Source organism: Vigna angularis, chromosome 8, assembly GCF_016808095.1.
Source record: "Vigna angularis cultivar LongXiaoDou No.4 chromosome 8, ASM1680809v1, whole genome shotgun sequence".
Classification (NCBI taxonomy): Eukaryota; Viridiplantae; Streptophyta; class Magnoliopsida; order Fabales; family Fabaceae; genus Vigna; species Vigna angularis.
The window spans coordinates 32,788,255-32,808,670 of NC_068977.1; the positions used below are offsets into that span (position 1 = coordinate 32,788,255).

General features: G+C 29.5%; 2 protein-coding genes across 3 annotated transcripts; one reads left to right on the forward strand and one right to left on the reverse strand.

The window, feature by feature from the left end:
* Window positions 1-962: 962 nt before the first annotated feature.
* LOC108344911 (probable transcription factor KAN4) lies at window positions 963-9,474 on the forward strand. 2 transcript variants are annotated; one of them, XM_017583445.2, is made up of 6 exons: window positions 965-2,218; window positions 2,417-2,493; window positions 3,080-3,125; window positions 3,425-3,569; window positions 8,935-9,013; window positions 9,112-9,474. In XM_017583445.2, the coding sequence occupies exons 1-6, from the start codon at window positions 1,414-1,416 to the stop codon at window positions 9,196-9,198; spliced, it is 1,239 nt and encodes a 412-aa protein (XP_017438934.1). In that variant the 5' UTR covers window positions 965-1,413; the 3' UTR covers window positions 9,199-9,474. The 2 variants fall into 2 exon arrangements, with proteins under 2 accessions (XP_017438937.1, XP_017438934.1); XM_017583448.2 differs by lacking the exons at window positions 8,935-9,013; window positions 9,112-9,474 and adding an exon at window positions 7,538-8,304 and having other exon boundaries at window positions 963-2,218.
* Window positions 9,475-13,644: 4,170 nt separating this feature from the next.
* Window positions 13,645-17,023, reverse strand: LOC108344658 (annexin D5). The gene is made up of 6 exons (XM_017583099.2): window positions 16,765-17,023; window positions 16,222-16,367; window positions 15,543-15,764; window positions 15,048-15,263; window positions 14,872-14,961; window positions 13,645-14,043 (listed from the first exon to the last, which is right to left on the reverse strand). The coding sequence occupies exons 1-6, from the start codon at window positions 16,838-16,840 to the stop codon at window positions 13,840-13,842; spliced, it is 954 nt and encodes a 317-aa protein (XP_017438588.1). The 5' UTR covers window positions 16,841-17,023; the 3' UTR covers window positions 13,645-13,839.
* Between the last annotated feature and the right edge of the window lie 3,393 nt (window positions 17,024-20,416).

Below are 20,416 nucleotides of genomic sequence, written 5' to 3' on the forward strand. Positions count from 1 at the left end.
TATTTTTATAAATGGATTATTTTACGCTTGATATCTAATAGTATAATGTTAACTGATAAGGTTGTTTTGACTTGCAAATTTGCATATGAAATTAAGAAAAAAAAATAAAAATTAAATTTTTATAATTTTTTGGTAGATACTTTGACACACAAGTTTTTTATATTAATTTGATTTACTTTTTATTATTTTTTACTTTTTTTTAAAATAATAATATTTTGACACACATAAATTTTTTACATTCATTTGATATTATTTTTTCTTATTTTATATTCACTTCTTTCTTAAAAAAAATTTACAGAAGTTTATTTTTTTATGACTATTTTATCATTTTAGTATATGTCAAATAAATGTAAAAATATGTTACGGTATCATTACTTGAAAAGAAAAATACAAAAGTTCATTTTTTTTATGAAAAAATGATATTTTGACACACATTATTTATTTATACTATCTTTCCTTATTTTTTTACTTTCTTTTTTTAAAAAATTACAAAAGTTTACTCTTTTAAAACTATTTTACCATTATTAAGTGTGTCAAATGAATGTCAACTACTCTTTTTCGTAATCATCTTATTCTTATAGTATGTGTCAAATAAATGTAAATATATGTCGCTCTATTATTACTTTTTCATATATTATTGTAGGAGAAATTAATTAGAGTCATGGGAATCAAGTTGATGAGACAGAAGAAGAAGAGTGAGGATGTAGCAGCAGAACGAAGAGTGGAGTTTCTTTTTTGATTACTCTCTTTAGTGTTTAATATATTTCATCCGTCCTCTTTGGAGAAAGAAAAATCAAACACAGCAAAACTTGTCCCAACTTTGCCTATGCAGTTTTTGCGTGTATTGACTACGCAGAAAAGAAAAGAAAAGAAAAGAAAAGCAGAGTTAATTAAATAGAAAAAAAAGAAGAATGAAAAGAATTGTTGGAGTGTCACTTTCCTATATATACTCTCAACTCAAGTTAGCCAGCAAAAAACACTCTCATCTCTCTCTTTCTTTCCCATTCCTTTTACATTTTTTTGTTTATATTATATGCACCACTACACATCTTTTTCTCTCTCTCTCTTCATAGTTTTGTGTAGCTGAGAAAGTGTCTTCTCTTTCAAAAATCTTTTTCATATATTTCATCACTTTGCAGCCCTTCAATTAATCACCTTAACTGATTCATATTCTAGCTTCCTCTTCTGTTTTTGGGGTTCTTCTCTGATAAAATATATCAAATTTCAATCTATAGTGGAAGAATAAACATATATATGTATATTTAAGCTCCCTTTCTCTTCTTTCAAATTCTGAATTCTTCATTGGTTGAGTGTGTTTTTCTTTTTCTATTTTGGTTTTGTTCCCTGTGTTGTTGCTAGCACATCATATACTATAGATTGAAATCATTTCTGGGAATATAGGTGATTGATAAAATGCCCCAGAATAGCATTTTCCGAGACCAATCATCGAATCAGATTCCTGATCTTTCCCTTCACATTAGCCTCCCAAACAGTGCTCCTTCTTCAATTTGCACTGGAGGGGATTCACCCTTTGATACATGGCCACAACAAGCAGATGAAGATGACTATGCTGAAGGCTTCAAATCCCACAGTGATGGTTCAATCAAAGGTTGTAGCCCTTACCACACAGACACACAACTTTCTTTAGCAAACTCTACAACTGCTTTCACTGCTACTCCCTCTGAGGCTGACAGCACCTGGAGGAAGAGAAACTTTGTTAGACTCAGCCATCATCATGGGGTTTCTGATGGTCAAATAAGACTCATCAATGGAATCCCTCTCTACAGTAACCTTTCATCTTTGGACAACACCAGTACTGCTCCCTCAATAGAGAGAAGCCCCACCAACAAGTTTTCCTTTCCTTCTCTATATTCACTTCCACACCCTCCTTATTCTGCCAATTCTGCTCCTAACTATAGCTATAATGGTGCTGTTGGGGGTGTGGCAGCAGAACCAATCTCAAGGTTTCATGATATAACCATGGAGAATACTCCAAGGCCCCAACAGTTTCAGTACTTTGATTACCCTCAGCAGCAGCAGCAGTTTGGGAATAGTACAAATTTTGGAGCTTCTGAATTTTCTAATGGATTTGTGAGGTCAAGAATGTTGCCAAGGCAACAAAGTAGTAAGAGGAACATGAGGGCTCCGAGAATGCGTTGGACTAGTTCTCTTCACAACCGCTTTGTTCATGCTGTTGAACTACTTGGTGGCCATGAAAGTGAATTTCTCTCCCTCTTCCTTTTTACATAGATATGTGTGTGTGTGTGAGTTTCTGTACTGTGTTTGAAGAGTCATTAACAATAATATAAAATGATGTTTAAAATGAAAAATTACATATCCAAGATGTGAAATTAAAGACAATAGTATTGTTCTAGGTTTTGCCGTGTTTTGAAGTGTTGTGTTTGTTGGATGTTAGGGGCTACTCCTAAGTCAGTTTTGGAACTAATGGATGTGAAAGATCTAACACTAGCTCATGTGAAGAGTCATTTGCAGGTATATATGACTTACACCTTACCATCATTTTCTTATCCTCATCTCCTTCTTCTTCCATGTAAAACAAAATCACAGAAAGAAAAAAGCTTTGTATTTCTATTTCTCTTTCTTTCCCTCTGTGTTTTGTTGCGCCTCTGTGGAGTAGGGTAGTGTGTAGACTTTGTCCAAGGTCTATCTATCCAAGGGGCCGCACAGGAACCGAGGCATGCAGTGAATGAATGAATGATGAACAGTGGAAGTTGTTGTTTGATGCAAGAGGAACATGACAAGTTCTACTTTTCATGAGAGAGAAAGCCAAAGAGATAAAAGATAGAAAGAGAAAGTAGGAAAAGTAGCCATCATTTCTCAATAATAGAAGCAATTACTTACCTTACCAAACATCAACCTCGTGGTTATTAAACAAACAAACCCACAAAAAGAAGCATCTGATTTGATTATTTTCTCCCCTTTTTTATTCTCCTTCAAAATCTTCTTCATAGACAATTCAGATTTCCCATCTATCATTGCTCTTTCTCTTTTTTAATATATATAAATTTCCATTTCTTTCTATTATATTAATCTCATCTGTCTTTTTTTGTTACTGCAGATGTATCGGACTGTTAAGAACACTGACAAACCTGCACCTTCTTCAGGTAATTCATATATAATTGTAATTCTCACCCTCGCCGCTTGCAATATTTTACCTAATGCAATTCCTTGATTTCCGCTCCAAATTTTTTAGCTCGATGTTTTCAATTCCTATGGAGATTCCCTAACACTAACACCCCTTTATGACTCAGACCCTCTTAATCTATATCCATTAACTAATAATTTCTTTATGTGTATAACATGTATGTACAAAAGAAAGATTAATTAATATTGTGTCTATGATGATGATGCGATTTTGAATTATATTAATGCTTGATTACATTTACATAATGCAATAAAACAGATGGGGATGAGGATTTCATGTCCATAACAGTCCCAAATAATCAAAATAAGAATTTTTTACCCAATCAGAGAGGAGCTCCAAATGCATCCATGGATCATGATATGGGCCACACTTCCAGAAATCTATGGGCTAATTCTTCTACCAGGTAATCTCTTTCTCTTTCTCTGAGCTGTATGTATGAAAATGTTTGGAAATAATGTCTCAGTGTCACTGTCTGCATGGGTGCATGGTGTTGGATTTTCACTATCTATGCAAGTGTTCATGTATTTAAGTTTTGAGTTTAATAATTGAACTTGGGGAAAATCTGAAAGTCCAATGTACACCCTTTTGTGAAACTGAAAAAGTGCTTCTCTCTGACAACTTTTGCTTTTCATTTATTTTCTCCACTTCTGCTTTCTTTCTCTCTTTCTGAAGATCAAAGTAGCGATTCCTCATTTGGTTGATACCCCTTTTTGATACAATGTCATTCACCCTCTTTAAATGTGTAGAAAGCAAAGTTTCCTGAAACTAGACGAAATTTAGTGGCTATGTGCAAGTGAAAATATACATGGAGGACCTATTCTCTCCACTGTTGAATATGTACATTTATGGATTAACATTCTACTTTTAGAACAGCATATTTCTATGCTCTACATTGACTTATGCAGTTTCTTTCTCCCTTTGGCTATTATCATGCCATCTCTTAATGCACTTGCTTTGATCACAATTCAGTAACTAACATTACTTCACAACACTATACCGTTATCCAATTAGGCTTTATTTCTATTCCAATTTTCCTTTTCCTCTTGTTCGTACATTTGGTATTTTAGCTTTATCAAAGATTGATGCTTGGTACTATAGTTTCTAATTCAAAATTTGAGTCAACTAATACGACAAAAAGGGCTAAGAACTTAGGTGTGGAAAACTCCTACTGTGAGTACTAATCACAGAAAAGACATTTCTACCGAGAACTGCAATGCAATAGGTAGAAAACAATATCCTTAGTGGAAGTGAAGGTTCAAATATACAATTCTCAAAAAGTTGTCATTCAGTGATACAACATAATAATGCCTTTATGCTATGATTAACTTCTTTTTTGGGAGGCTAAAAATGTCTAAGATTTCAGACACAGAAAATCAAGCAAAACTTCACACTATTCTGGTTTATGACAGTCCCAAATGAGTCTGCTAATTTGCCTAATACACAACTTAGTTTGTATGAGATCACATGAAATCATATTATATATATATTGATCACTTTTAGCTTCCCTAAGTCCTGAAAATGGTGGTCAAAATTTGAGTTGGATTCTAATGAATTTAGCTCTGATGTTGTCTCGGTCCTCACGTTTGTACACTGCAAAAAAGTTCCTTCAAGTCAGAAAGATAGACAGTGAAGTTGAATTCTTTGTTTCTATTTTGCTACACAACTCATACTTAGAAGAGAAGTGCTGGTACAGGGAGGTTGAATTTTCATCACCTTTTTTTTGTAATTAATTAAGTTTTCTGAGACCTATTAAATAAGTTAAGCATGTTTCTTATTTAGTAAGAATTAGAAAATAAAAAGTTGAAATTTATTTTACTGTAAAATATACCAGCAAAATAATACATTTAAGTGCACAAATTATACATTTAGAAGAGAAACATTATAAGTACAATATTTTCAATTTTCCATGCTTTTTTTAAAAAAAAATGTGGTATTTGAGAAGAAAAGAACTAAGTAGCAGAATTAATTAGGACTATTTTTTTATTCATATAAATTTTATATATAAAATTTCCTATGAATAAAATTGCATTATACTAGCAAAATAATATGTTTATAAATGTGCATTAGGGTGGCATTCTCATGTTCAAAGATGATTTATCAGATAACTCAAGCATCTTTAGACCAAATACATTATTGATTTAGTGTAATTAAATAAAATGAATAATTTCATTTGGAAGGATGAAAAATGAGTCATAACTGTATAAGTATTCTAGGTGATTAATTAGGATTAATTATTTTTATTTTAATCTTGATCATTCACTTAAGATTGAAATCCAACTTTTATATTCTAATTAATGTTTGTACAATTTTTATATGACGGGGACAAATAATTAAATTAAAATTTAAAAGAAGATTCAAGTTTAAAATATAAAATCATATGACTTTTAAAAATAATCATGTTTTAACTTTAATAGTTAATTAGTTATATTAATCCTTTGTCTAAACTATTATATTGTGAACATGTGTATGTGAAAGTTTTGGATTTTTGTAATTTAAATATAAAATATGTAAAGGTTATAATTGTAACTTAATATATAGTTTATTACTAGATTAGTTGATGATACGAGTCTTTAGTAGAGAAGTGTTTATAAGTTGAGTTGAAACTAATCAATTTCTTAAATCCAAATCCAACCTAACTATAGATTGAGAATGATTGTTTTGCAGAAACAAAGAAAAAATAATTATTGAATAAAGAATCAAACTAAATGGATATAAAAACTTTGAATTCAAATGCTACACATATTTAAGTTATGTTTTATTAATGTAAAATTAAAAAAGAAGTTGTTTTATGATATGTATTTTTAAACAGTATTTAAAATAAATTAAATATTATATATTATATAGTATGACATTGGTCAAACTAATTGAGATGCAAGTCAAACCCACCTGATAAGCTACAAAAGCCTAGTTAGGTTAATGGACAGCCTGTTGCACCTAGCAATATATTGTAATAAGATTAATTTCAACACAGATTTTGAAAAAAATTATTTTTTTATATAGTAAATTTATTTTCCCATTTTAGAGAATTAGAATCTATTTTTTTTATCGACATTATAAATAAACTTAATTACCTGTGAAAGAATGAAACAGACACAATGAAAGCTTCCAAAAAAAAATAATCTTCTGTTTGCTAGTTTGTTAGAAAGGAAAGAACAATGAAACAAAACATAAAATAAAGTATTTTTAAAAATTAAAGTTTATTTGATTTCTAGCAATAATTAATCTGATGTCACTCTATAAAAATACAAGTAAAACGGCAATAGATCTTCATGAGTAAATTACACACAATTAAACTTACATCACATAATAACTTAAGTTTATAATGATGTATAAACACAAGCTTAACCTTATATTAAATTAAGTTTTATATATAAACTTTCAATAATAGGGTCCTTCCCTGTATTACTATATTTTACTATTAGTGAAAGATCACTGATTTATCTCCAAAATTTTTTTCCTTGAAATAAAAAGTTGTTTCTGAAGAATTTTGATCTTTCACTAATTAGAATATAATTTCTTAAAGGATAATATTCTTAACAAAGGTATTACCAGATATTTAATTCTCCAGTATATGACATTTTCACACAATTTTAAAAATTTGTTTCTAAAATATATATTTTTTTAAAATCATTATTAATTTTCTCCCACTATCTACATCACCTAATAGGGCTTAATCAAATCGTTCTCAGAAAAAAATATTCTCTTTCTCTCTATTCATATAGAGATAATTAGTGGGAATTATTTGAAAACAACTATGGCAGAAAGTAAACTTAAAAAATGCATCTCAAACCTTAAAATACACATATTATACTTTTCTCAACACTATTTTTTACTTAAAGTGTTTGAAACTTTTATGAATACTGAACTATCTTTTAAATTTTTCCATCAAATTTAACAATAAAATTATACCAATAGTATGATTTCATTTACAAATTCAAAGTCAAGGTTTAATTAAAAGACATAATTATCAAACTACTCATATCAACATGTACAGATTTAGGTTTAGGTTGTTTAACCTATCTTTAAAAATATAAAACTAATAAAAAAGCTCCTAATTCAGAGTTAATGGAGGATATGTTCTTGAATCAAACACTGACTCACAAACACACACATATGTTCTTGACTTCCTTTTAAAAACCTAGATTCCCTGTTATTTGGTCTTTTTTCATTATTCCTTGCCGTTTCCTGATTATTTTTCTTACCTTTTTTCTGATAAATTCTCTGCAACAGAACTTTTATATTGTATAATACAATGAAATACATCTTCAATCTATTCATGACATAAAATGTTGTAATGCATGAACAGAAACTAAAGTTTTTAAGTGAATATACATGTACTCAAAAGATCTTAAACTTTATAATTTCTTGTAGAAATAACTGCATGCAGATGGCTTAAATGTAAGTATAGTCCTTTCTCTGATCAGGTACGAATGAAATAAATGCACATTGACCATCACAAGTGTTTGTTTTAATGTACTATAATGTTCTAATATCAGTAAACCTAATTATAAGACTGAACTTGTAATCTTTACTTTACCAGATGAAGAATATATACCTACTTTTGAAAGTTTTAAATGGAGAAAAAAATTTAAGATTATAAGTGAAATATACTTGTTGGAACATATTATATGATATATAGAAACGATACCTTTTTAATGTTTGTGTTGTTTGCATCATATTCATTCGACTTAGATCTTACGAAAATGAAAGCATAAAGTATTTTTTATTCAAAGCAAATGTTCTCTGTATTTTATCTTCAAAAGTTAATAAAGTAGGTAGCATGTGTTCAGTGGAGTAGAGAAGAATTAAAGCTAATTCACACTGCAGAAGAACTAAAGCTGTACGTATACAGAATTTCATAGAACCATCATGTTTAAATGTTGGTAATCATGACTTCATGGTCGTAATTAATTCAGCTCTTTCACCTCAGACAACAGATTAGTACAACTTTTCTTTTACAATAATGAAAGATAAGAAAGAGAGAGAAGTGAGAGATTGAATCATACAGTAAAAGAAATGGAGAATGAAAAGAAAATATTGTTCAAAACCCATAAGAGATTATCATATCTGTCTTTTCAACTAGTAAGAATAACATTAACAAGATATTTTAAAAAATCAATGGATATATATACTTAAAATTAAAGAAAAACCAATATATAAATATATAAGCTAATCAATATATATATATATATATATATATATATATATATATAATATTGTATTTTTTCTATGTAAATGTCTTTAAAATAAAAAATTTATATGATTAAAGATAAAACGAGTTCATATTAAATTTAAACTTAGTTTTATAAAATTAAATTAGGTTTAAATTTATTTTTTATCATGATATCAGAATATGATTTTAAATCTATTTTAATAAAATTTATTATTTGTTATGATATTATTTACATGTGGTTATTATATCATCTATTAATATTTATTCTTGTATTCTAGATTTATATGTTTTGGTGTGAGATATGGATTGGACATTCACATATACTTAGTCTTGTATTGTTTTTCCTTACCTCAATTTTCAGAAACTGCTATTTCTGTCTGCTTTATCCTCGTTTGTGTTCTTCACATACTGGTAGCTGCTTAGTTTTTCATATCTTAGTACTGTTATTATTTTCCTTGCAATATGTTAGAACTCACAATAACACAGTGAAATAACGAAAACAATAATTTGTCTAAAATAAAGATTGTGTCATAATTAATACGTTTGTCTGTGACATTAAACTTCTCAAAACTTTGTTCCTTGAAATGACTCACAGTAGAGGAGCACGGATAGAAGCTAGTGCACATGATTTGGAAGAAATCATAGCATCTCAGCATTCTGGGAAATTTTCTGAGGTTGTGACTTAATCATCTTCACATCAATGATCTGTTGAGATGGATAAGAATAATATATATATATATAGCCTGAGTTCATGAAAAACTACTTTGTGCAGGGAAACAACAACTACACACAAACAAGAAGCTTCAAGGATCAAAATCCAAGCTTGGAGTTCACCTTAGGGAGATCAACACAAGAATGAAAATGCCTAATTTTAACTGGTTTACATGATCACTTCATTACTAGCCAAAAATAGAAAAGATTAATGCACAGAATATAAATTAATTATAATATATATAGGCAGTGCTTTTTTCAGGGCAAAGATGTAATGCACTTTCCAGAAATCTAAAGCATCTCTGTATATTCTTTTTGGGCCAAAGCTTATTAGGTTGTGTTAGTCGTTATATAAATGTTATTATAGTTAAAAGTAAAAGTTGAAGAAAAGAAGGAATCAGATGTATAATAAGGCCTTTGTTCCCTCTTTCTTTCTTTTTTCTCCTTTTTCCTTTCTTTTTTCCCTAGGTTCTTACAGATTTGTCCATGCACAACTTTTCTTCAGCCTCATTTTGATTCTTGTTTGTGTGAAAGCTTGATATAGCTGGTATCTATCATTAGTATACTTTTGTTCTTTGGATTTTATCCTTGACTTGTGCACAAGGGATATATAAGAAAAACAGTGATGATTGTGAAAGATTTGAAGAATATATTAGTGAGTTTTCTTTCATGTGTATGCAGAAATCACATCTTTTGGTAAATCCTGCTAAAAAAAGGTGTTTGTGCTTATAAAAATTCCTGATACATGAGCTATGATTGGAAGATATCCACGTTACTTGATACTGTGATTTGCATGTTTGTGTTGTGATTGTGGCTTGCATTATGCCCCACTTATGAACTCCTTTTCGTTGATATGATATTCCACTGACTTGATGCTCTGATGGAAAAGCCAGTTGCAACAGCTGTAACCTTAAGTGAAGCATATTCAAAAAAAAGGTTACAATATGTGAGCATTTTGGTTGTTAGAGGTTTATGTTTCATCCTTTGGAGAATCACATTATAACTAATTATATATCTGTATTTTGCTGCATTAATTCAGATTATACTGTTGTTTTGTAATTCAGAAGCTGTAGTGTTTAATTTTTAAACCAATATAAAACTTAAAATTTAATTTTTATACCCTTTTAGCATAGTCTGTATATTATTTTAAGAATAGATCTTATATATGTCAATAATTTTAAACATGTTGATTTGTTAAATCTTTTATGCTTCAATTAAATTTTAAATTGAAAAATACTGTGATTATATTAAATTTATTTCACTTATGTGTTTGTTTGGAGTGATTTATTGTAATTGGAGGAAAGAAATAGGCATGTCAAGGTTGTTTGAATGAAGTGATTTGAAGGACTATAGTGAGAGTTCAATCTCTTAAATTTGTTTTCCTTACATACCCAAAAGTGATTTATTGTAATTGAAAGAAAGAAAATAACAATAATAATATAAAATAATAAATCATATTTCATTTTAACACAATTTATATTTATTATGCTTTATTTTAATTTTTTTTATAATTAAATATAAAATAATAATATTTTAAATTTAATAATTAAAACATTTTTTTATCTATCAAATTCATCATCGTATCATTCACAAATATAAATAATATTTTTTTCATTTCTTATAATTTTTTTCTTAATCCAAATAACTTTATCTTTTTTTTTTAAGTTCAGAGATATATCGGTATGAATCATTAAAAATATCTGTAGTTTTTTTAATCATATAAAGAAAATTAAAATAACTGATGTTCTCACATTTCTTTTCTACTTAATATATTTATAGTATTTCAGTAAAATTGTTTTAAAAAAAGAGAATTAGGGTTAGTTTTAAGATATGCAGTAAAAAGAAAAAAAGATGTGGTGAAAGATAGGGCAAGTTGATGAAGATGAAAAGGTTCTGCATGATTGCATGATGAGAACATTAATTGCAGAATGTGAATGTCTGCATTATTATTTTGGCATGGAAGATGATGGAAACACAGTGAAAGGGACTGATAGCTCCACATTGATCTACACCACTCTAGGCCAAATAAATCATTCAAAATCACATATCACTACTTCAATTGGTCCACACCTTAATTAAATGCCCTTTGCCCTAGTTTCACCTAAATTTATTTATTTCATCATGCTTTTTTATACTTATTACATTCTTCAATAATTAATATATTCTTTTTTTTCTGGGTGTAGTATATTTTGAAAAAAATAATGTTTTTGTGTATATACAGAAAGGATAAAAAAATAGGATAGACATAGTCAAAATCACATGCTTTAAACACAAAAATTAATTCCCTATAATTAACTTTTATCTAATTTTTTGAGTAATCTGTTTCTTTTTTCGAAATGCAAAAGTGAATTTTATGGTTTGCCATTTTGTGAAGATGGTGATTCTATTGAGAACCTAAACCAAAAAAAAAATTGTTAAAAATATATAATTGGTATCTGTTTGGTGAGCCATTAATTTTTGTCTAATACGTTTTCATAGTTTTTATCAGCAAATCCCTTTCAAAATTAGTCCTTTCATTTTGACAGCTATTTGACATTTTTAATTATTTTAACATTTATTAGTCAAATATTTTCGCACCCAAAAAATAATCACATTCAAATTATTCATCATCCATATTTTTTTATGCAAAATTATGATTTATACTAAACAATTCTTTAAATTATAATATAGACAGTTATTGTTGAAGGTCCAGTGATAAAATCAGTTTAAAATAGTAAATGCATACTTATTTTATTTTTATAAAATTGAATTAAATTTAAAATCTACTTTTTAATTATTACCAAAAAATCTAATAAATTTATTGTCATATTCATGTCACCCTATGTTTGTTTTCATATAAAAAAAATCACGTTAAACTTGAAAACTCTGAAATAATACAAAATATTAGTTATGTATTTTTTTCATCAACAAATATATGCGTGAGTAATTAAAAGATGACAATGTAATATTTTTTATTATATTTATATGCATTTTATTTCTTGATATAGTAACTTTAGAAGTGTTATGCATTACTATCAAAATGGACTCCCTGTATATTAAGAAACCCGAAATTAAGTATGCAAATTTTTATATTCTTATTAAACATTTGTGTCGTTCTTAATGACGTGCCTCTTGTTTCTTGTATTAGAGGAAAAGAGAAAAATGGGCAAGAAATGAGCTTGAAGTCAGAAATTTTTAGGTCAAAAATGAAAAAAAAATAATACCATATTTTATATTTTTTTATGATTTAATACAACAAGAAATCACACATAAGTCAAGAAAAACTCCTTAAAATTTTATATATAATTATGTATTATAAAGTTGTAAAAGACTTGGTGAATTGAATGGGTTTGTGTACATAAAAACTCCTTCCACAAGTTAAAACCACTGATTTTTTTATTTTTTATTTGTTCATTTAAACTTGTAAGGGTTGGACTTCGGTATGTATGTGCATTCTAGAACCACAAATCAAGATTAAATTTAAGTAATTTGTGCAATATTTTCCACAGAATATTATTATTAATAATAATAATTTCTTTAACATAATGTCATTATCTATGTGAGAAAACTATCATGAATAGTCTCGGAAAAAATAAGGATTAAAACGTTGTAAAATTTTGTTGAAAAATTTATATTAATTAGAGATAAAATTAAATTATAATATATAAATGATTTTTTTTACTTTTTCTTTATGCACCCCTCTAATTACTAACAGCACCTCCATAATTATTAAACCTTCATTAATAAGGTGTTACAAAGACCAATTCCAAAAAAATTGGAGAAGAAACTTTTAAATTATAACATACACCTTTTTAAACTGTGTAATATGAAATCTTTACAGATTGAGCAATGGGGAAGAATTAGACTTGGAGATTAAATTATACTTTAAGGATATTTTAGTCTTTTCGCTTTTAGTTGATGCAGATAGTAATTAAAGGGTGCAGATAGGAAAATGCAACTTTTTTTCCTTCCCTGTTTAGAGGCCCAGAAAGTGGAATCTACACCAAACAGCTCCTATATATTAAATATCATGGTTTCAATTTTCTACAATAAATTATATTTCAAGTTTAGAAAATAATAAAGTTGTAGCTTTCAGATTCTTCAAATAGTTTATTTTTCTTAAATATATATACTCCTATATTTTTTTATTATTAAGTCTTTTGTACAACTGCTATATTTCTTTAATATCCTGTATTTATTTCTCCCTTTTGTTCTTTCTTATCAAAAGTTTAATTGATCATTTAATTGAACTAATGACATCTTGATAAGAAATTAAGTGGTTGTATAGTATTAATCAATGTATCAGTATTGTCACTTACATCTCTCACTTTTTTGCTCATTCTTTTCTTTCCAACATTCCTATGTTCTGTAGCAGAAAAATCTCAAAAGAACCTTAGCCTTAAATTATATCTCTAAAAAGTAAAGGTTATAAATAGTTATGTGGTCCAATTATAACAAAAACGTATTAAGATGTTGATAACTGATGTTAAGCCTCAAATCTTAATTTTAAGTAAAACTACTAAATCTGATGTCAATCATATGTGTAGGATTGAATGGAAAGTAATAGCTTTTCTAACCTCAATTTGACTGTTAAAACAAGAAAAAAACATATATATTTAATACACAAAAGTTCTTCATCAATGCATTACGCTGAAACTAATACTCTCAAAGCATTAGTACAAGTGTACAAAACAATAACAACAACCTTATTTTACAAGAGATCGGTTACACTACATGGATCACAAACTGCAACAAACCAATCTTAAACCATCAGAGGGGTGAGTTTATCCCACATTGAACATCTTGTTGGCTAGATATTAGGGCCTAAAAGTGAGAGAAGAAAAGCTCTGTAGTGACCAGATGTTTCTGAGTGAACTGCATCATTCAGAGTCTTCTTGTGTTTCTTTGAATATTCTGCTTTGATATACTGCATGTCAACCTCTGTCCTTGTCACAATCACTCTTATCAGTGTGGAATCATCAGTCCCCAAACCTTTCATTGCCTTGTGCAAAACCTGCATGGTGGTCACATATTTTAAAAGCTTCCCTCATTCATATTTGAAGAATCAATTCCATTAATGTTGGCTTTGGCAAATCAAAAGGCATCATGATGAATATAGATAGCTTTAACCCACGACTCTGATATCATGTTTAGAAGTAAACTTCAATATTATCTCAATCTTACAAAACTGGTTTGCAATATGAAATTTACATTCACTTATATATTATGAATTGACTTTATCCCTATAGTCGATATCAGATTTCCAACAAAAAGTTACAAGAATCCAAATGACTTAGCCAATACAATCTGCTTATTCTAAATGCCCTGGAGAAAATATGTTTGACAAACTTGCTCTGGAATGTCAAAAGGCGTTCTCGGTTTCTTTTTTCTAAAAATGCTGAGTTTTTAAAATGCAACCAAACAAGGTTGTTTACACAACTGTGTAGGGTGGTTTTTAAATTCAAGGTTTTTAAACAAGGTTTTAAAATGCAACTATTGAGTTGTTTCTATTTAATGGTTTAAGACATTTGCTTTGGAAACACTTTTCAAAAGTTGACAGATTAAGGATGGAAATTAACTGCTGAGTATTATGAAATTGTTCTGTAAAAGGCTTTTAATCAAAAAGTAAGAAGGAAATCAAACAGGTACAGGTCCTAAACCTTTCAAAATAATTTCCTTCCATGTAACACAAGCACAATTTATTTTAAACAGTGAAATACATGTTCAACATCATTGTCAAAATAATTCTTTCAATAAGCCTAGCATAAGTGTCTACAGTTAGTCATTGAACAAAAAGTTGTTGAAATTGCATTGCAAGAAGCACTCATCAAAAGTTGAATACCTTAGCAAAGTACTTTCCAGGATGAATGGCACATTGGACAATTGTCAAAAGTGCAAGTTCAAACAGTCCAGATGTTTCATTCTTTATTGCCTGATAAATTCAGATTGAACAAACACAGTAAAAATATCAGAAGAAAGAGTAAATTCAATTAAAGAAATTAAAAATGCTGAAGATACCTTCTTCAGAGAATGACCATACATGTCATGGTAATAAGCACTGACAGCAGCCAAATGTGCAGCACTCCGTTCACTGAATATGTGGATAAAGGACTTTTCATCAGTTCCTAGTTTCTTCTCCCCTGCTTTGTAAAGAACTTTTGCATCCTTCTGAGCAATTTCTCTGTTAACTTCAGGGCCTTCAGGACGAGGTGTGCTTATATATGCAAGCAACAACTGAAGCAAGTTTCATACATAAAAGGTATCAATAGCAGCAGTTCCACTCTTCTAATTACTTGAAAGGAACTCATGGATTCAAACATGAAAGCAAACTAATTTGGAGAATTTTTCTGTCAGTAACATTTCTAAACTTATCTTAGCTAAAGAAGCTCATTTCGTTATTTTCTTTCAGTTTCTCTCTTAAAAAATGTTCATGCATTAATTAGTTTATCAAGGCATATCCTGAAGAACAACATCTTGGGTTGGTTTCATGAATGTTAGCAATAGAAATCTCACCTTTTGATGATCACTCCCGGGGCTGGTGTTTGCTTGAATATCATGCTCAAGATAAACACCAAACAATGAATGGTAGACCTGTTTTAAATACTGCAGCTGAGATGGAGTTCGTGAACATATAACTTCAGTAGCACCTTCAAGGCTTCGGATCTCTACCAGAGACTTCCTAATGATTGATGCATCACGTCCTGCAGGGTCTTTCAACCACATCAGAACTGCACTCTGATAAACAGACAAAAAAAAGAACGTATAAGACCAACCAGAAGTGTTGGGAAACATTTCATCCTCTATTCTAAATTTTAAGACACATGATTTAGTTTTCTATACAAATATGTTTCTAGAATATGAATAATCTATCTATATGTCTATTTTTGTCTAAAACACATTTCTGCTCTTTCATCGGTTCTGTTTGGTTTCGTCAGTTTATAACAACAATGACATGAGCCAAATTCACATAACATATTAACACTACTTTTAATCTAAAGTTTTAAAACAATAGATTTATGAATTTTCTTTGCTCAATATTATTATTTATTTAATCTCTGATTTAGACCTACACTTACATTCCTGACATATATGACACTTATGCATAAAGAATATATTTTTGCTCTTTGTTTCTTACATAAGTTTATGGAAAATTTCCTCTGAACATGGTACTGTATTTTAATGATTAGTATACCTCTAACTTTCCACTAAGCTCTGAAGCTAAACGTTTGGAAAGTTCCTCAGAATACATTGTTTTGTACTCTTGTTGGATGTAGGCACGCTGTGTAGCATCACGATGAGCAAGAAGATTGATAACAGCACTGGTATCACAACCCAATCCTGTGAAAACAGCACAATTAGAAAGAAATCACAGGTCTGAATAATTGAAAAAAATGTTCAAATTAGGGTTGAGAAAGTTCAGAGCAATATAAGAAATAAACGTTCAAGAGTCAAGACTCTTCTTCACAAGGTACATTTACATGCAAAACAAAAAGAAAACAACAACATTGGCAATCAGGGCTTGTTTCCAAACTTCAAAATTAAAACCAAAAATGCAAAAAGGTTAATACTGGGATATTATGTTAAAATTCACACTGACATGACATGAATTTCCAGAAATAGCATGTTCCCCAAAGGGAAGTTTCAAACAGAAAACTAGGTAGTTAATTAAAGGTGAGACTTTTAAGGTGTGTTTAAAAGCATAAGAAGAATTGAAAATTGAAGAGAAAAAGGGTACCCTTAAAGGCACGGTAAAGTTGCAGTGCATCATCTCTAGGAGAAGGAGGAACTGGGGGCACAGTCAAAGTAGCCATCTTGATTCCTGTGAGAAACTCTCAGAAGAGAAGTTGGAAAAATAGAGAAAAATGTTATGAGAAGATAACACCGATGGGTGGAATTATTCAATTCAATGTCTTCTTCTCCGTCCACCGCATTTAGAAAACATTAATTTCATCTTTCTTCAACATGTCCTACCCAACCACTTTCTTCTACTAAAGTAACTTTGTTGTCTCCACTTCTTGTCTTGAGCTGAAAAAAAGCCATTCCTTTATCAATTATAAGAATAATAATATTAATGACATGTTTTTATATTTATACGATGTTGAAAGTACACTAAAGATAATATTAATTTAGAGTATATAGATAAATATAAATTTTAATTTTTAAATTGATTATATAAAATTAAGTTAAACTTAAAGTTTATTTTTTAACTTTTTTTAACATGACATTAAATTCATAGAATTTCTACATCGATTAGGTATATAATACATATATTATATAAAAAATATTGTCCTAGATTCTTATATAACCTACCATTACCCTTATAATAAATACGTTTATTTTGGCTTCTTTTGACTCAGTAAACCACTTGACTTTTCGAAGTCGATTCCTTAAGAAAAAAAAAATTATATTTTGTTATTTGATGAAAAAATATATTGTAAAATGCATCGAAAAGAAGTCCTATCCTCAATCTTCAGTGTGCTGTCATCACTTTCAAAAAACCATTATGACCTGCATTCATGCACGTGAAAAAGTTGCTCATATAAATTGGGTAAGAAAAATAATAAACATTTAATTTAACAAAAGATTATAGTAAATTTGACATTAAATGCATCTTTAAATGAATTCTAGTTATATTTTATTTAAAGGACAAATTCTTTTATAATTCTTAATGTTATAATTCATAATTTATTTTATACCTTAAAAATAAAGGTTAAAAATAATTAAATAATAAAGTAGTTTTAAGTTATTATATAATTATTTGATACATAAAAAATTCAAAAATAATTAAATAATAAATAATTTTAATGTTGTTTTTTTAATTATTTATCTATATTGCTAAAAATTAAAATATAATTAAATGTAGAAAAACTTAAGTTAATAAAGAAAACTACGAAAATATAAAAAAAATGATCCAGTATATCAACTATAAAATAATAAAGTGTTAAACATCTAAAAATTTTATAAAAAATAATTAATATATGAATTTGAAACCTTATTGAATATTTTTCTTTGACTTTTCGATAATTTTTTGCAATATTTTTTTAACTTGATAAAAAAAATAGACAATATTTTAATATCTAAAATTATTAATTTTAATGACACAAAGTGTAACATCCCAAAAATATAGTATAAAACTATATAATAGAATAATCACATATAATAATATTACAAATCAGTCTTACAAAAGATAGGACGTACGCTTATGACCGAACGATCTTACAGAATAACGAGAAAGTTAAAACTGTACAAATAAACAATCTAGACCAAACGGTTTACAAAAGGCCTATACCGAACGGTCATACAAAAGAAAAAGGTAAAAGATAATCGAACGGTCATCATACAATTAAACTGACTATTGATCGAACGGTTCTACTGTTCGGTCTTAACTTCTACCTCGACTAAACTTTCTTCTTCTAGCGCTTCTTCCAGCATCTCTTCTCCTTCTGCTCACATCCACACGGATGATCATTGCGACAGGACAATAACCGAACATATAAAACGGACAAGACAGGAAAATAGGGTAAGCTTATGTAATTTAATTCATGTATCAGCATATATTTCACACAATCAATTAAACCAGATAAAATCATTAACTCTTTCATGCAAAGCCTAATTCTAGACTCTGATTGTCCGGACTGTATGAATTCTGTGTAGCTACGACGTTCGTGCACCCGGGTGATGTAGTAACTAGGATACCCTCAACAGCTGCCACCCGAGGTTAGTCCTATCTGTCCAAATTAACCATAAGGACTAGGACCTCCTGCCATTCCTACACATGACTTACCCTTCTCTACGTGAAAAACGAGTAATCACAGAATATCAGGATGAACCGCCAGCTTAGATTTATCCACATTCATACTTTACCAATTTCCAATATCCATTCATGAGATATTCCTCCCCGGAATACTCTTTCATAATCAAAGTCATTTCATCCATATCATATTCCATCATCTTTCATCATTAAAACTTCAACTTAACCAATTTGAATAAAGATCCCGTAGGATACCAAATATCGAACGTTAGTTTTTAACCCAGAACGAGACTGAAAACTTGGAGTGAGACCGAGATGTCTCCAACTCAAAACTAATCAAATCGAGAGAGTTACTCACTTGTTGTGAAAGGGACCGAATACAATAATACTTCTTAGAGACCAATAGAATCGAACGTTATTTTCCAAGTGAGCCAATTTAATGAACTGACTCTTGAGATTTCAAACCAAACACCGTAAAGCCTAGGCCGAGTACTAAGACTCTAGGTCGAAACCAATTAAGACAGATACTGTAGGACATCAAATAATAGCACTTGACGGAATCATATGAAGAAACTGAATGCCAATAAATACTTAGCTTCTTAATGAGTTAAACATCAAGGAAACCAAATGTCAGTCGAAGACCGGGCACTGTAGAGAGCGAACGCTATTGAGTTTGGACGAACGCTCTTATTATAAAGATAGATTACGGAAATAAGAACTAGCGCATGATGTAAGACCGAGCACTTACTTAGTACGAGCGCTTGGTGTAAGACCGAGCACTACTTAGTACGAACACTTGGTGTAAGACTGAGCACTAGTTAATTTATAGAATAAAGGCTTGATAAATATAAGATATCATTTAACTAATGTTCAAGAACGAACGAAATATACAAATACATATAGATATACTGAAGTTTATAATCAAATACCAAGGAATGAATATCCTTGGTTAAACGCTTAAGTACAAATATTACAAAACGAAACGAAGACGCTAGTCTTCAACTAGAACTCTCTCCAAATGAAAGAATCCAGTTCCAACCGAGTCCACAAGAAAACTGAACACTATATCGAATGATCGTTGGTCTAATGCCAAACACTTATTAAGAACGAACGCTACTGAAAACAAACGCTTGTATAATTGAATGGTCAATACTGACTCTCGACAACATGGTCTAATACCAAACACTTATTAAGAACGAACGCTACTGAGAACGAACACTTGTATAATTGAATGGTCAATACTGACTCTCGACAACATCCCTACCCATTTCATGGCTTTCATTAATCATCAATACTTTTAAACAACATACCATATTTCATCATCAACCAAATCATCAAACACAATATCATTCCAATTTCTCATCTCTTAGATTCATATACTCATACAACCAACAATGCAGTAACAACCATATTTCATATTCATTCAGCAATCAACGAACATGCATCCATTCGAAGCAACAAAATAAATCAAATTATATAAGCTTCCCTTACCTCTTAACGTGACCGAACACTCACAGATATGGTTATTGGTTCACCTATACCAATCCTTCTACCCTCAACGCTCGACAACTTCCGAAACTAAATCAAGTAAAGATCAAAACACTATCAGAATCACTCTTTTTAGAAGAGTGATCAA

What these genes read in the sequence shown, in the direction of transcription:
- LOC108344911 (XM_017583445.2), top strand. Translation starts at nt 1,414, where the DNA reads ATGCCCCAGAATAGCATTTTCCGAGACCAATCATCGAATCAGATTCCT. An exon ending in ACTACTTGGTGGCCATGAAA is followed by an intron (nt 2,219 to 2,416) that starts GTGAATTTCTCT and finishes GTTGGATGTTAG; the next exon opens with GGGCTACTCCTAAGTCAGTT. An exon ending in CAAACCTGCACCTTCTTCAG is followed by an intron (nt 3,126 to 3,424) that starts GTAATTCATATA and finishes GCAATAAAACAG; the next exon opens with ATGGGGATGAGGATTTCATG.
- LOC108344658 (XM_017583099.2), bottom strand. Translation starts at nt 16,840, where the DNA reads ATGGCTACTTTGACTGTGCCCCCAGTTCCTCCTTCTCCTAGAGATGAT. An exon ending in AGCTTAGTGGAAAGTTAGAG is followed by an intron (nt 15,765 to 16,221) that starts GTATACTAATCA and finishes TCTGTTTATCAG; the next exon opens with AGTGCAGTTCTGATGTGGTT. An exon ending in CCGGGAGTGATCATCAAAAG is followed by an intron (nt 15,264 to 15,542) that starts GTGAGATTTCTA and finishes AACTTGCTTCAG; the next exon opens with TTGTTGCTTGCATATATAAG.